This window comes from Pelecanus crispus, chromosome 1 (assembly GCF_030463565.1).
Source record: "Pelecanus crispus isolate bPelCri1 chromosome 1, bPelCri1.pri, whole genome shotgun sequence".
Classification (NCBI taxonomy): Eukaryota; Metazoa; Chordata; class Aves; order Pelecaniformes; family Pelecanidae; genus Pelecanus; species Pelecanus crispus.
The window spans coordinates 203,576,535-203,588,268 of NC_134643.1; the positions used below are offsets into that span (position 1 = coordinate 203,576,535).

General features: G+C 45.8%; 1 protein-coding gene across 2 annotated transcripts in view; it reads right to left on the minus strand.

The window, feature by feature from the left end:
• PAN3 (poly(A) specific ribonuclease subunit PAN3) overlaps positions 1–9,319 on the minus strand; it is an 84,569-nt gene extending 75,250 nt beyond the window's left edge. The window contains exons 1-2 of one of the 2 annotated variants that reach the window (XM_075711829.1): positions 8,887–9,319; positions 2,910–3,050 (exon numbers count right to left, since the gene is read on the minus strand). In XM_075711829.1, the coding sequence (XP_075567944.1) occupies positions 2,910–3,050; positions 8,887–9,319 (574 nt within the window). Of the gene's footprint in view, positions 1–2,909; positions 3,051–8,886 lie in introns of those variants that run through there. The other variant, XM_009483853.2, reaches the window with a different exon arrangement.
• Between the last annotated feature and the right edge of the window lie 2,415 nt (positions 9,320–11,734).

Here is an 11,734-nt window from a genome sequence, read left to right on the forward strand (position 1 = left end):
AAGTCATACATATTTTCAACAGGCTCTTCCTCAGAAAGAAACAACAACTTCCTTATAGAAGTAGAAAGGCTGACTAGGCAGGTCTGAGAAGAAAAGATGGATGTGCAAGGGAACAACTAGGAATCCAGTGGGGAAAAAAACGCTAACATGTTGTGTAAGCACATATGTGAAAACAAGAAGAAATTTCTAAATGCCATCAATATTAAAGCCAGAAGTTACATTCTGGCAATTCTAGAAAGAAATTAAATAAAACATCCTGAGAAATTCAGAAGACATATTTTACTTTTTTATACACACATTATCTAATAATTTTTTGCTTGGTGAGTAACACTGCAGCTTAATGTGACAACTGCAATTAAAAATAAATATCTTCTTATGTAATAATTCTCCCACAGAATTTTAGCAGAATGTAGGCTTCCCGTCAGATCCAGGCACCAAAGAATAAAAAAAAAAAAAAAAAAACCAGATAGTTATTTTTGCCTTACTTATTACAAAGACATTTTTCAGGAACAAAGGATCTCATCACAGCTTAAGCACTTGAGTACTACTGTGATGAACTCAACACACATGCTTCAACAGAATCAGTGGGTTTGGCTGGTTTTAGTTTAACGCTCATCTTGTCTAATGCTAGCACTATATGAATACTAACAATAACACTCTGAAAAGATGGCGTTTCTGATATTTTCATTCTAACATTTTATTAACCAGTAAACAAATACTGTAATATCCTATACTGCTTCTTTTATGAACTTAGTATCAGCACTGATCATCTCAGAAACTGTTCTTCGTATAAAAAATGACCCTTTACAGTAAAGTGACATATTGCCCCAACAATGAATGGGCTAAAGTAAGATCACAACAGATTTTTGTTGACTTATTTTTCAAAACAACAATTTAAAGATTTCTTGCAAGGTAATAAAACACGGATTGAAATCATTCATTCTGCTATTATCACTGCTTAAAAAAACCCTGTACTACAATTATTTTTATGCTGGGAAAAAGGTTTATATAGAGAGGTAATCTCCATTTAAACTCCCAGCACTGCAACAGTGCAGGCACTTTTAACCTCAACACAGTTTGGTAAACTGAATTACAGGTTTATTGCATACATATGCATACAAAGGACAAGGTGTTAGCTAGATACAAAGCAGTAAGAACTACAGTGCCATATCTCCAGTGAAATTTTACACAGAGATGGCTATCCTAATACTGAGACAAGAACAATAAAACTTTTATACAAAGCCTATCTATGGCAAGTCGTTTTAAGACTTGCGTCCTTTTAGTGTCCTAGAAGCACTGAGGAGCTTATGCTTGTCCTACTCTGTTTTGTACTGACATGTTTGTATCAGGAATAATCATGCGCTTGTGGTGCTAACCTCACTTGTACACCTCTGTAACAGTTCACAACCACTATACATACTAGTATGTGCATCTCAGTGTTACTTTCTCTACAGTGCCACTACTTTCGCAACTCGTTAGGGAAAGCGGATTCTCTGGTGGTTTTACATGCCTCTCATTAAATTCAATGTTTTTGAAACACAGACTAGGAATCACTGAAATAGAGACAACAGACAAAGAAAGTGAATGAAACCCCCAGGCGTGAGGAGCAGAAGTAAAACCCTAATGCCTGGGTTAGGATGCCCTGACAGAGAGTGCAGTTGGAGGGCAGACAGCACAAATGAACCAAGTTGGCTGAAAGGCAGACAGGAAGCAAAACAGTTTTGGAAATGCTGCTTTATTTATAAACACTCCCACTAAGCAATGAGATATTCACGGGCAAGCAAAGGAAAACAGCAATGTTTACCATAATATTAAATGACTGGGCTGTCGTCTTTTTTTTTTTTTTTTTTTTTTAATTTATCTTGCATGTCATAGAAGCATCTGATAAAGACTGAAAAAAAGGAGAGGTGCCATCCTTTTGCTCTGTAGAAATCTCAGTACAGAGTCTAGAGCAGCAGGACTCCTCATCATGGACCAAATCCAAAAGCACACTGATAATACAAATTAAACCTGATACTTTTTCAAAAGAATCATCAGAACTACTCTTATCAGAAACAGCAATTCAAAGCAATGCAATTACTTTATATGATAGCTTTCAGAGCTAACCCTCTCCAAAAGCTTTCACAATTCCTAATACATTGCATCAAGTTATTCAATAAACTGCATCAAGTTTTTCAAAGCACACATATTTAAGCTTTTGTTTTTCATAGCCTCCCTGTACCTAAAACTCAACTTTTTTTTAATATAGTCATATGAAATACATGCAGATAACCTGAACAGAACATTAGGACATTTTTCACAGCAGTGGGGGAGAATGCACAAAAGAAAGGAAAGGTCTTCCTGCAAGTTGCATCAGCATTAAACCAACTGAAGTTGAGGGACTCTACCCACAGACTACAGGAATCACATATCACATAACCAATCTGACAACAATTTGTACAACGCATGCCTCTACTCTCGCTTTTTTATATCTGTGCTTTGTTTCCAAATCTCTATTCTCAAATTTAAAAAGAAGTTGGGAGTAAAAGGCTGTTAGGAAGCAAATTAAAAAATACAAATAAGTTCTAAGCACAAAATTTCTTTCAAGATCAAACACAATCACGTAATCGGAACTTGTTTAACTCCTGAAAGACTGATGGAACACACACACACACACACACAGAGCATGATCTACTCCAGCTCATCTCCAATACACAGTGATTCACCATACCATTTTTCTGGCAATGTAATGCATTACATCTTTACTAGAAAGCAACAGATCAGGAAAACATCAGCCACATCAGCTTACTATCTAAATCCCTCCACTGACCCCCTTTTCATCAGCTGCCTCACAACCAGGATTATTCTTTCTGCTTTTGAGGTTCTACAGAAGTGCTTCTGCCTGTGTTTATCACCCCACCCTCACTTACCATTTGTCCACTTTTCCCGCAGCAGTCTAAATTTGCTTCTAGGTGGTTCCTTACACATGGAACTCTTTCTGAGCGGGTCCCCAAGGTCACTATTTTCTGGGCATTCAAATCCTTCCTGAAGGCCCACTCCTACAGTGATACCTACAAAAAATTAGTTATCTAATACCTGCTAGATAGAAACTAGATGGGGATGCTCTGGATTTTAAAAAACATTATCAAAACTTCAAATTATTAAGATATAGCATATAGAGTTTGCTCACATAATGTAACTATCCCCCCATACACACTCATTTTCACCTTTGTCTTTGAAGCAGAAAAACAATTACAACAGTAACAGTGCTTTCTTTACATTCAATACCCAACACAGGGTGGGAACTACCAGAAACAAATAATTACCAGTACTCCTCAGGTATCTGTCATTCCTGGGGAATATTTGGACTTTGAATGATTTCCCATACAATAAGGAAAACCCACAAAGTATACAAACAGATACAATCAGTTTCAAAGCCAATTAATAGTGTATTTTTTTTAAAGTCTCATAGCTAAAACTGCCCCTCAAAATCCCATATAATTTTGCAGACTGAGAATTTTTTCCTTTCCTCCTTTGTTTTTCTTCAGCTCTCCCCAATAATTTTCCTCCCCATTTCATTTCCACATGAAACACGTAAAAGCAAAAACAAAATCCATGTCTATAATTTCCCAATTTCTGGAGTTGACATATGAGACAAAAAGTGATTAAGTGAAATCAGTAATTTTCATTTTCTCCCATGCATCTCTAACTGGTTATTGTTTTTACTCTTCAATTCTCAATTGTCTCTAACCATCTCCAAATGTCCCAAATGTCTCTTCAATTCTCAGAATTGTCTCCCCATTTCTTAAAAATATTCAGAGCAAAACAAGATGAAAATTGTATCATCTATCAACTCCTGGAAAAGGCATCAGGAAAATTAAAAGGGGAAACAGCTCTCTGAAAAGAAAACTGAGGTACACAACAACAACATCACTTGCAAAAGTATAAACAGGTTTGCAAAAACAATTCTCAACCATACACATTTACTGTAATATCTATTTTCTGTATACAAGTGAAGAAGAAACAAACCCAGGGAAAAGTGACCAGTAAGTGACATACCGCAACTATACTTAGATTTAAAAGTTTGAGATAGCTGTCTGTTTCTAAGTACTTCAAGCTGTAAATGCTGAAATGCTACCAAAGATAAGCAAAATCCATATTTAGAATAATCCTGACCATTGTTTCATTGCACTAAGAAGTGTAATCCAACAGATTACCTTTAGTATGTTTTGCTGAATAATTTATCTTTCCATTTTTTTTATATCCACTGCTTCATTTTGCTTAAAAAGGAATGGACTGGTAAAGACTTAAACACCTTTTAAAAAGCAGAAAATATACAAATGTATAGGTCTTTCCACCCCAAGCCTAGCTTATTTATGGATTTCACAAAACTTAAGCTGTAATGCTCACTAAGCTAACCACCAAGCGATTGCATACAGAGTTGCTACAGGGGTGGCCACTAGCCACTACTGCTACGACCAGCCACGTAACACGTGGGTGGCGGGCTGGAAAAACAGCCGTAATGCTTTTATTAGCCTAACCCAAAGCAACCCAAGCCTTGATGCCCCTTTCCACCTTCTCATGGGCTGGCAACAAAGTCCATTCACAGACAGGTTTTCTCAGCAGCCGTGGAGAAACACAGAGCAAGGCTGCTCAGGAAAGTATCGTGGGCACCTCACAGAAACACAGGCCTGTATTTTGACTACAGATTTCCTAGGAGAACTTTGAGAAAGGCTTTCTGGTAGAGAACCAGATGAAAACGTCTCACGAGGAGAGGGCAAGCTAACCTCTGGCACGGGGATCTCGGGCAGCAGCACTGCTGCTGTGGCCAGCTCCTCCGCCGGCAGCTCCACAGACAGCAGCAGCACCCACCCACTGTTGCTGCCACTGCAGCAGAGCCCAGAGAACACCTGGAGCTCCTCAGCTCAGAGCTTCTGTGTTTTGGTTGCATTTATAGGAATCAAAGACAAGACCAAAAAGCGAGCACTATGTATCATGTACTTTACGGCAAAAAGTGGGGTGGAGGTTAGCAAATGTTCAGAGCCATACCTCAGCTCATATCTATGAAGATATAACGTCTACATGCAAAAGAATATTACATCTGTTAAACCACCTGAAAGCTAACAAATACAACTGCAGTTGCCCATGCAACTTTAACTTGTCCAACTTATTTTTCGACATGATACATTTTAACACCACGATGACAGTTTCCTCTAGACCCCCCGCCTCACACAGCATCAAGAAGGGACCAGCCAGCAGCATGCAGCAAAGCAGGCTGCTGGTTTGTTTCTTACAGAAGTTGTGAAGTACCAGAGAGAGCAGACACAAGAGGAGAAATTTTTCATGTTCTTATGCCCCCTACCCATCCTTCCCTGGGCTGTTCCTTAAAACCCTACCAATCAATCCTATCTTTTCCCCCAAATGCCAAGCAACAGACATTTCCCCACCTCTGCCCCTTCTACAGCCTTCTCAGATTAGGTACTGCTGCCACTGCTGCTCGCTGGGCTGACATGTGGGATATATAGAATCATAGAATCGTTTAGGTTGGAAAAGACCTTTAAGATCATCCAGTCCAACCATTAACCTACACTACCAAGTCTACTAATATGTCTATTAGAAAAGCACCATGTGCAGATTTAGTCAGCTAACAAATACAAAGTAAACTTTTTTCTATTTTTTTCTTCCCCTTTTTTTGGTCACAGAGGTCCTATGTGAAACGGATTTTTTTTTTTTTTTAAATTAAACTTTAGACAGATAATATCAACTGCGTTTCCTATTTTGTAGACTGTCAGCTGACCACCTTACGTATGGAAGGTGAACCACACAGAAGGCTGAGCACTCACAGCTCTGGGGGAAGAAGTAGGAATGGTGCTTTGAACACATGTGCTCCAAATGTCAAGTAGTTTGGGGGCAGGGGGCAGCAGTGCCAGCTTCTGAGAGCAGGCAGAGCTCATCGGCATGGTCAGTCTCATTTCCCAAGAACATAAAAAGCCACACAGTCAGGCCAAAGCCACATTTAGCCCACTACCTCATCTCTGACACTGGAATGCTGTGGATATGTGGACAAAAGCATAAGCATGAGGCAAGGATAAAGCAGGATTTCCCAGCAGGCTCTCAGCCATATGCAGGGGAAGATGAGTCTGATTCAGAGGTTTTTGTTTGGTTGGTTTGGTTTTGGGGTTTTTTTTGCATGTAATAATCTCAAGCAGCGTTTTCTTCCAAGAATATCTGATCACTTTTGGAGTCCCTGTCATATGTTAGTATCCAAATATCTATGACACAGAATAGCTTAACCACACACCATACGAGAAACTTCTGGTTAGCTCTGAGGATGTCACCTGCTCGTTCCACTTCATATCCTCATATTGAAACACTTCTGCACTGGAATATTTCTTGTATGTTCACTGTTCATCTCTCCTTATCACTCAACATTCCTACCACCTCTGTTGTGAAAATAAGTCAGTATTTGGGGAGTCTTTGTGATTACCACAGAAAAAAAAAACCTTTAAGTAAATTAATAATCCCATACTCAAAGCAGGATTAGAGTAACACACATGCTAGAATGAGGCACTGACCCACTTTTAACAATAAATAGTGCTCACTGACTAATTAACTGTGTAGTCCTATCTGCTCTGTGCAGTGAATGACGCTGGGGTCCAGTGAGGAACGAGGAAGAGAAGGTAGCATCCATGGCCACATAACTGAAGACTACCACATACTTTTTGAATTAGGGAAGACAGTCAGTGAGACTGTACAGGCAGGTGATTTTTGGCAACTCCTAATTTCATGTTCTTAACCTCAGAAATCTATTATTTAATACTACTTTGTTACTTCCTATATCCACAGAAATAAAACTTTCATTCCTTCCATTTGGAAGCCATACTGTTAACACCACGGGTCATCAGCAAGGTAAGGATTTTAGATATTAGCTTGTCAGTATCTATACAGATCAACTTCAGATTTTGAACAACTATTTTCCTTATTTGTTTCACAGATGTCCACCAAAGCAAGGAAGCTTAGAAGCAAGACTGGGCCCACTCCCTGGCTCTTCCACTTTAATTTCTCTCTCCTTCCTTTCCTTACTCTTTTTTCCTAGTCTCCTTCCTGTAAGCTCATCTTCTACTAGTCCAAGCTTTTGCCTCCTATAACTTCAAGTGAGGTGGCTTTCCCAGCAGGTAATCACCAATAACACCTGAATGGGTTTGTCCATTCTTGGTGCCCTCACTCCTCAAAACAGGTGCAACTGCAGGGAGCTCTATGTAGTTTTAAACCTCTGACAGATTCAACAGAAGCAAGTTTTTCAAATAGTTTAACTGCTCAGCAGTATCAACCTCTGAGCACACACAAATTGTGAGGTTTATTTCTTAGGTTTAGGGCTTGGGCAAATTTTGGAACTCTTTCTTACAAGAACAGCCTCCATATAGAAACTTTTGCGCCCAAACCAAATTATGCATCCTCTCGCCAAGCCGGAATCCCCTAGTTTAAAAGATTTTAGTGATTTCCTTTTGCATAGGGAAAAAGTGTATTTTGTGCCTAACTCTGTCCAAAAGAAAAATGAACAAAGATCAACTTATTGCTGCTGAATCTCTCCAAGATATTTCTACCTGTAAAAACAAAAAAATGAAAAGCAGGAAAGACTTCAGCTTGAACAACTGGAGTTTGACAAAATGATCAAAATCTGAAAATAGTGTCTTTTAATAGAAAGCATTAAGCAATTTGATATTATATGCTCCTCCTGGAAGGGTAGACATGACAGTGCTGTGTTAATGTAAGACACTGACAAGCTGGCAACAACAGAGATAATACTGCTCAGTGGCACAATCTCACCACACCTGGCAAAATATCCATTGCAGGTTCCTGAAACACATATCAAGTACTAAAAAGCTATATACAGGATGTTCAGCATGGCTGCATCTTAATTTCAGAAAAGGTATGGTGTGACCATTTAGTAGCTGAGTCATTTAATGTAAACAAATACCAGGTTTATGACAGAAATCAATAATGCAACCAAGCTTAATATACTCATTTAAAGGGGCACGACTTTTCTGAAGGAGCATCTTCTCCTAGCTGCCAAGTGCTGCTTTACCTACAAACAGAATGGTTATTAAAAATCAGTTTGCTGCGAACAGCATCTAACTGTTGGACCGCACACCAAGAAAATGCATAACCGACCAGTAACGGCAACACCGCTCTGCATGGCATACAGGCAATCTGAACTCCCACCATGTGAGAAGGGGCTGCGTATGAAGGCTGAAGAAGCCTTGGGGGGGAAAAAAAATTTAGAAGTGATTTCTGCTCGCAGTAGCGGATAATGTAGATATATATAGTTATTTATAAAATCATTTTCTATTTTTTTAATGTAATATTTCAGCTGGAACATTTAAAAATTCCAAGAGCTGAAACTCAGCACAGGTTGTTTGGAGGAGCCCGTCCAAGGGTACTACTCCGGAAAGCGCTGCCTCCCTACCACCACCTCCTCCCAGCCTGACTTTGGGCAGGGCGCTCCAGCGAACCCGCACCGAGCCCAGCGCTGAAGGGACCGATGGCCAGCTGCCTGGGTGCCCCCCAAAGCCAGCCGGGGGGGAGCCCCTTCCCACATACACCTGCCCGCTCCTTTCCCGTCAGCAGCGGCGGGGTCCCCCCTGCGCGCCCCAGGGCGGCCGGCGCAGCCCCGTCCCGCCGGCCTGGGACCACCACGTAGCCCGGCACCGGCCGACCCCGGGAGCAAGGCAGCGGGGCGGGGAGGCCGGGAGGGCGGCCGGGGGACCCCCGCCGCCACCATGGCTGTTGTTATTTGTTTCCGGTAGCACCACAGCGTGTCGGGGAGCAGGAACAACGCGCCGCCCGCCCCCCGCGGCCGCCCCCCTCCCACCCCACCCCACCCCCGGGCCGCCCCGCCGCACTCACTCGCCAGCCGCGGGCCATCCAGCCCCCCGCCGCCGCTGCCGCCTCCGCCTCCCGCCCCCAGCTCGGCTTTCTTAGGCCCCACCACCGCCGCCGCCGCCGGGCCCGGGCTGGCCCCGTGCGGCGGGTAGCCAGGCCCGGCGGCGGCGGCGGCGGCCGGGGGGATGCCGAGCGGGAGCCCGCCGAGGGGGGCGGCGGGCCCCGGGCCAGCGGGGGCGGCGCCGGGCTCCTCATGCAGGAACTGGCACTCCTCGCCGTAGAAGCAGGTCTTGTCCTTGGCGTAGTAACGGCAGAACTTCAGCTTCACGGCGCCGCCGCCGCCACAGCCGGCCCCCGCCCCGCCGGCCGCCGGCCCCGCCACGCCGACCCCCGCCGCCGCCGGCGGCGGCCCCACCACCGGCGACGGCGACGAGCAGGGCAGGCCGCTGCTGTTCATGGCAACCGCCCCGCCGCCGCCGCCGGGGTCGGCACCATGGGGAAGGAGGGCGGGAGGGAGGGGGCGGGGAGGGGGAAGGGGCGCGGGAACCGCCGTCACCCCGGGCTCCGGCTCCGGAAGGGGGAGGAGGGGGCGACTCCGCGCCTCTTAAAGGGGCCGCGCGGCCCGCGGCGGGGGCGGCGGCGCCTCCTCCTCAGTGGTCCCGGCGCTGGGGTTGTTTATGCCATTTTCCTCTTCCTGAGCGGCCGCGCGGGCGCGCCTGCGCCGGAGCGGGGCATGCTGGGTACCGCCGCCGGCCGCCGGGCCAAGCTGAGCCGAGCCGAGCCGAGCCGAGCCGCCGGCCGGGGCCGGGGCGCTGGCTGCTGCGGGCGGAAGAGCGGGCGGGCGGCAGCCGCGGAGCCTCAGGCGGTCAAGCGCGGTGTCCGGCGGGCGAGGGGGGCCGGGGGCCGGCGCGGCGCGGAGCGGAGCGGAGCGAAGCGAGCCGACCGCCCAGCCGGCTCGGCGGGGTTGGCGCGGGCGGGCGTTAACCGTCCCGCCCGGCGCCAGCCAGCCCTTCGAGGAACCGCGGTCTGCGAGCGTTAACGGCGGTTGCAAGGGGGCGAGCGGCAGCTGCGGGTGGCCCCTGCCTCCCGCCCGTCCCCGCGGGCCGGGGCAAGGCAGAGCCCGGGGCCGCTGGGCTCCGCTGCTGGCTGGCAGGGCGGTTCTCCTGCCTTTTCCCCCTCGCGGGGTGGAGGTCGAAGTACCGGCCGCCCCAGCAAGATCGCGACCCGTTTCCCCCCCCCAAAAAAAAGTCACGTACCTCCTTCCTGCTGAAGAAAGCCCGTTCGCTTTTCCCTGCCGGCTGGCATGACAGCAACGCAGCCTGAGGGATTCTCCCTCTTCAGGAGTCGAATCGGCGGGCTGGCTGTTTTTAAGGGGGTGTTGGAAGTGTTTTCCCTTGAGCGTGGAGAATTTTGTTATGTGAATTTTCAGTGACTCACTTGCGAAGCTACTCAAGATTTTTTTTAAATTTTTCGTCAGATTGTTGGCATAGCTTGTGCTGCAGTCGCTGAAATACCGTGTGTGTATATATATTATTGATACACAATAGAGTGGAAAAACCATCGTGTGTCAAAGTGACATTTTGGTAAGAAAAGCTTCTACTGTAGAATTAAAATTACTTTTGTCTATCATAATATTTTATTAAAAACAAAAAGAAAACCGGGGCCTGCTTCCAAGATGCTTTGACAGTTTGTGCAAAAAAAAAATTAAATAATGAGTGCGCTTTTAAATGTCACATTGGAGCAACTCAAAGTGTTTCTTCCTCAGACAGAGTCTTTAAAGACTTCAAGAAGTAAGCATGCCTTAAGCTGGAATCTCAAGATCACCATTTTTGCAGTCAGAAGTGTGGCTGCTCCAAGCTTATGAACCAGCTGAGGAAAAAAAGGTGGTTGCTCTGCAAAAAAAGGTTGGACAGAAAACTAGAGGACAAGGCTACAAGCGTCAGGGCTCCAGTTCTAGCCTGGTGTCCCAAGAAAATGAGATGAGGGTATCACCTATCTGTCATTCCCCAACAATTTTCAGCCTTTTGCTTCCTTTCAGAGCACTCAGAGCTCTGTATTCCTGCAAGTTTAGAAAAGTAGGCAAAAGGGTGGAAAGAATGTATTTCTTCATTAAAATCTCTGGGTAGGACCTCAGACAAACCGCAGCAGGTTCCACAGGGAAGAGCGTCCTCATAAACACCTCAACCATGAGAAATGTTTCAGTCCCCGCTTGCACCTTCTCAGACAACCAAAATCGGATTGCTTTAGTATATGGGTCAGAGGCGGTCCCCGCTGCTTTAGGCTGAGGTGCCTGCAGTGCTACTTGTTTATCACTCAGCCCCCTGCCATTAGTGTTACGCCTCTGAGGAGTGAAACCAAGGGCTTCCTTGCACTGGGAGCTGTTGCAGCTACATACAGGTGCCTACAGGTGACTCGGCTGCTCAGCTCCCCTCAGCTGCTGCAGCGGGGAAAGGGAGAGCCTGGGAGTGCACTGTTCTCTCTCCCTTTATCCTGCTCGTCCGCGCCTTGGGAAGACGCCAGCACAGGGCAGAGGTCTCGGGCAGATGGGGCCTCTGGGGTGCATGGGTTCATAGAGGGGAATGGGAGGTAGAAGATGTTGTGTTGAGGTAACGCCAGGTGGGGGGGAAGAGAGGAACCCAATATCGCTTCCTGCTGAAGTCCAGTTAGCAGCAGTCTATTTACCACCCCTTATCCAGCTATCATGTCCCCTGGAAAAACGTCCCTTCCCTCCAGAAAGGTCAGACTGAGCGGACAAGTTACACGTGCGTGTGAGGAGATTGGAAGGAGCTGCAGAAAGATGTTAATAAAGGGAGAAGAAAAATCTCAGCTTTCACCCACAGCTTCCCCAAGCTCTGTGGATCTTTTATCTGGA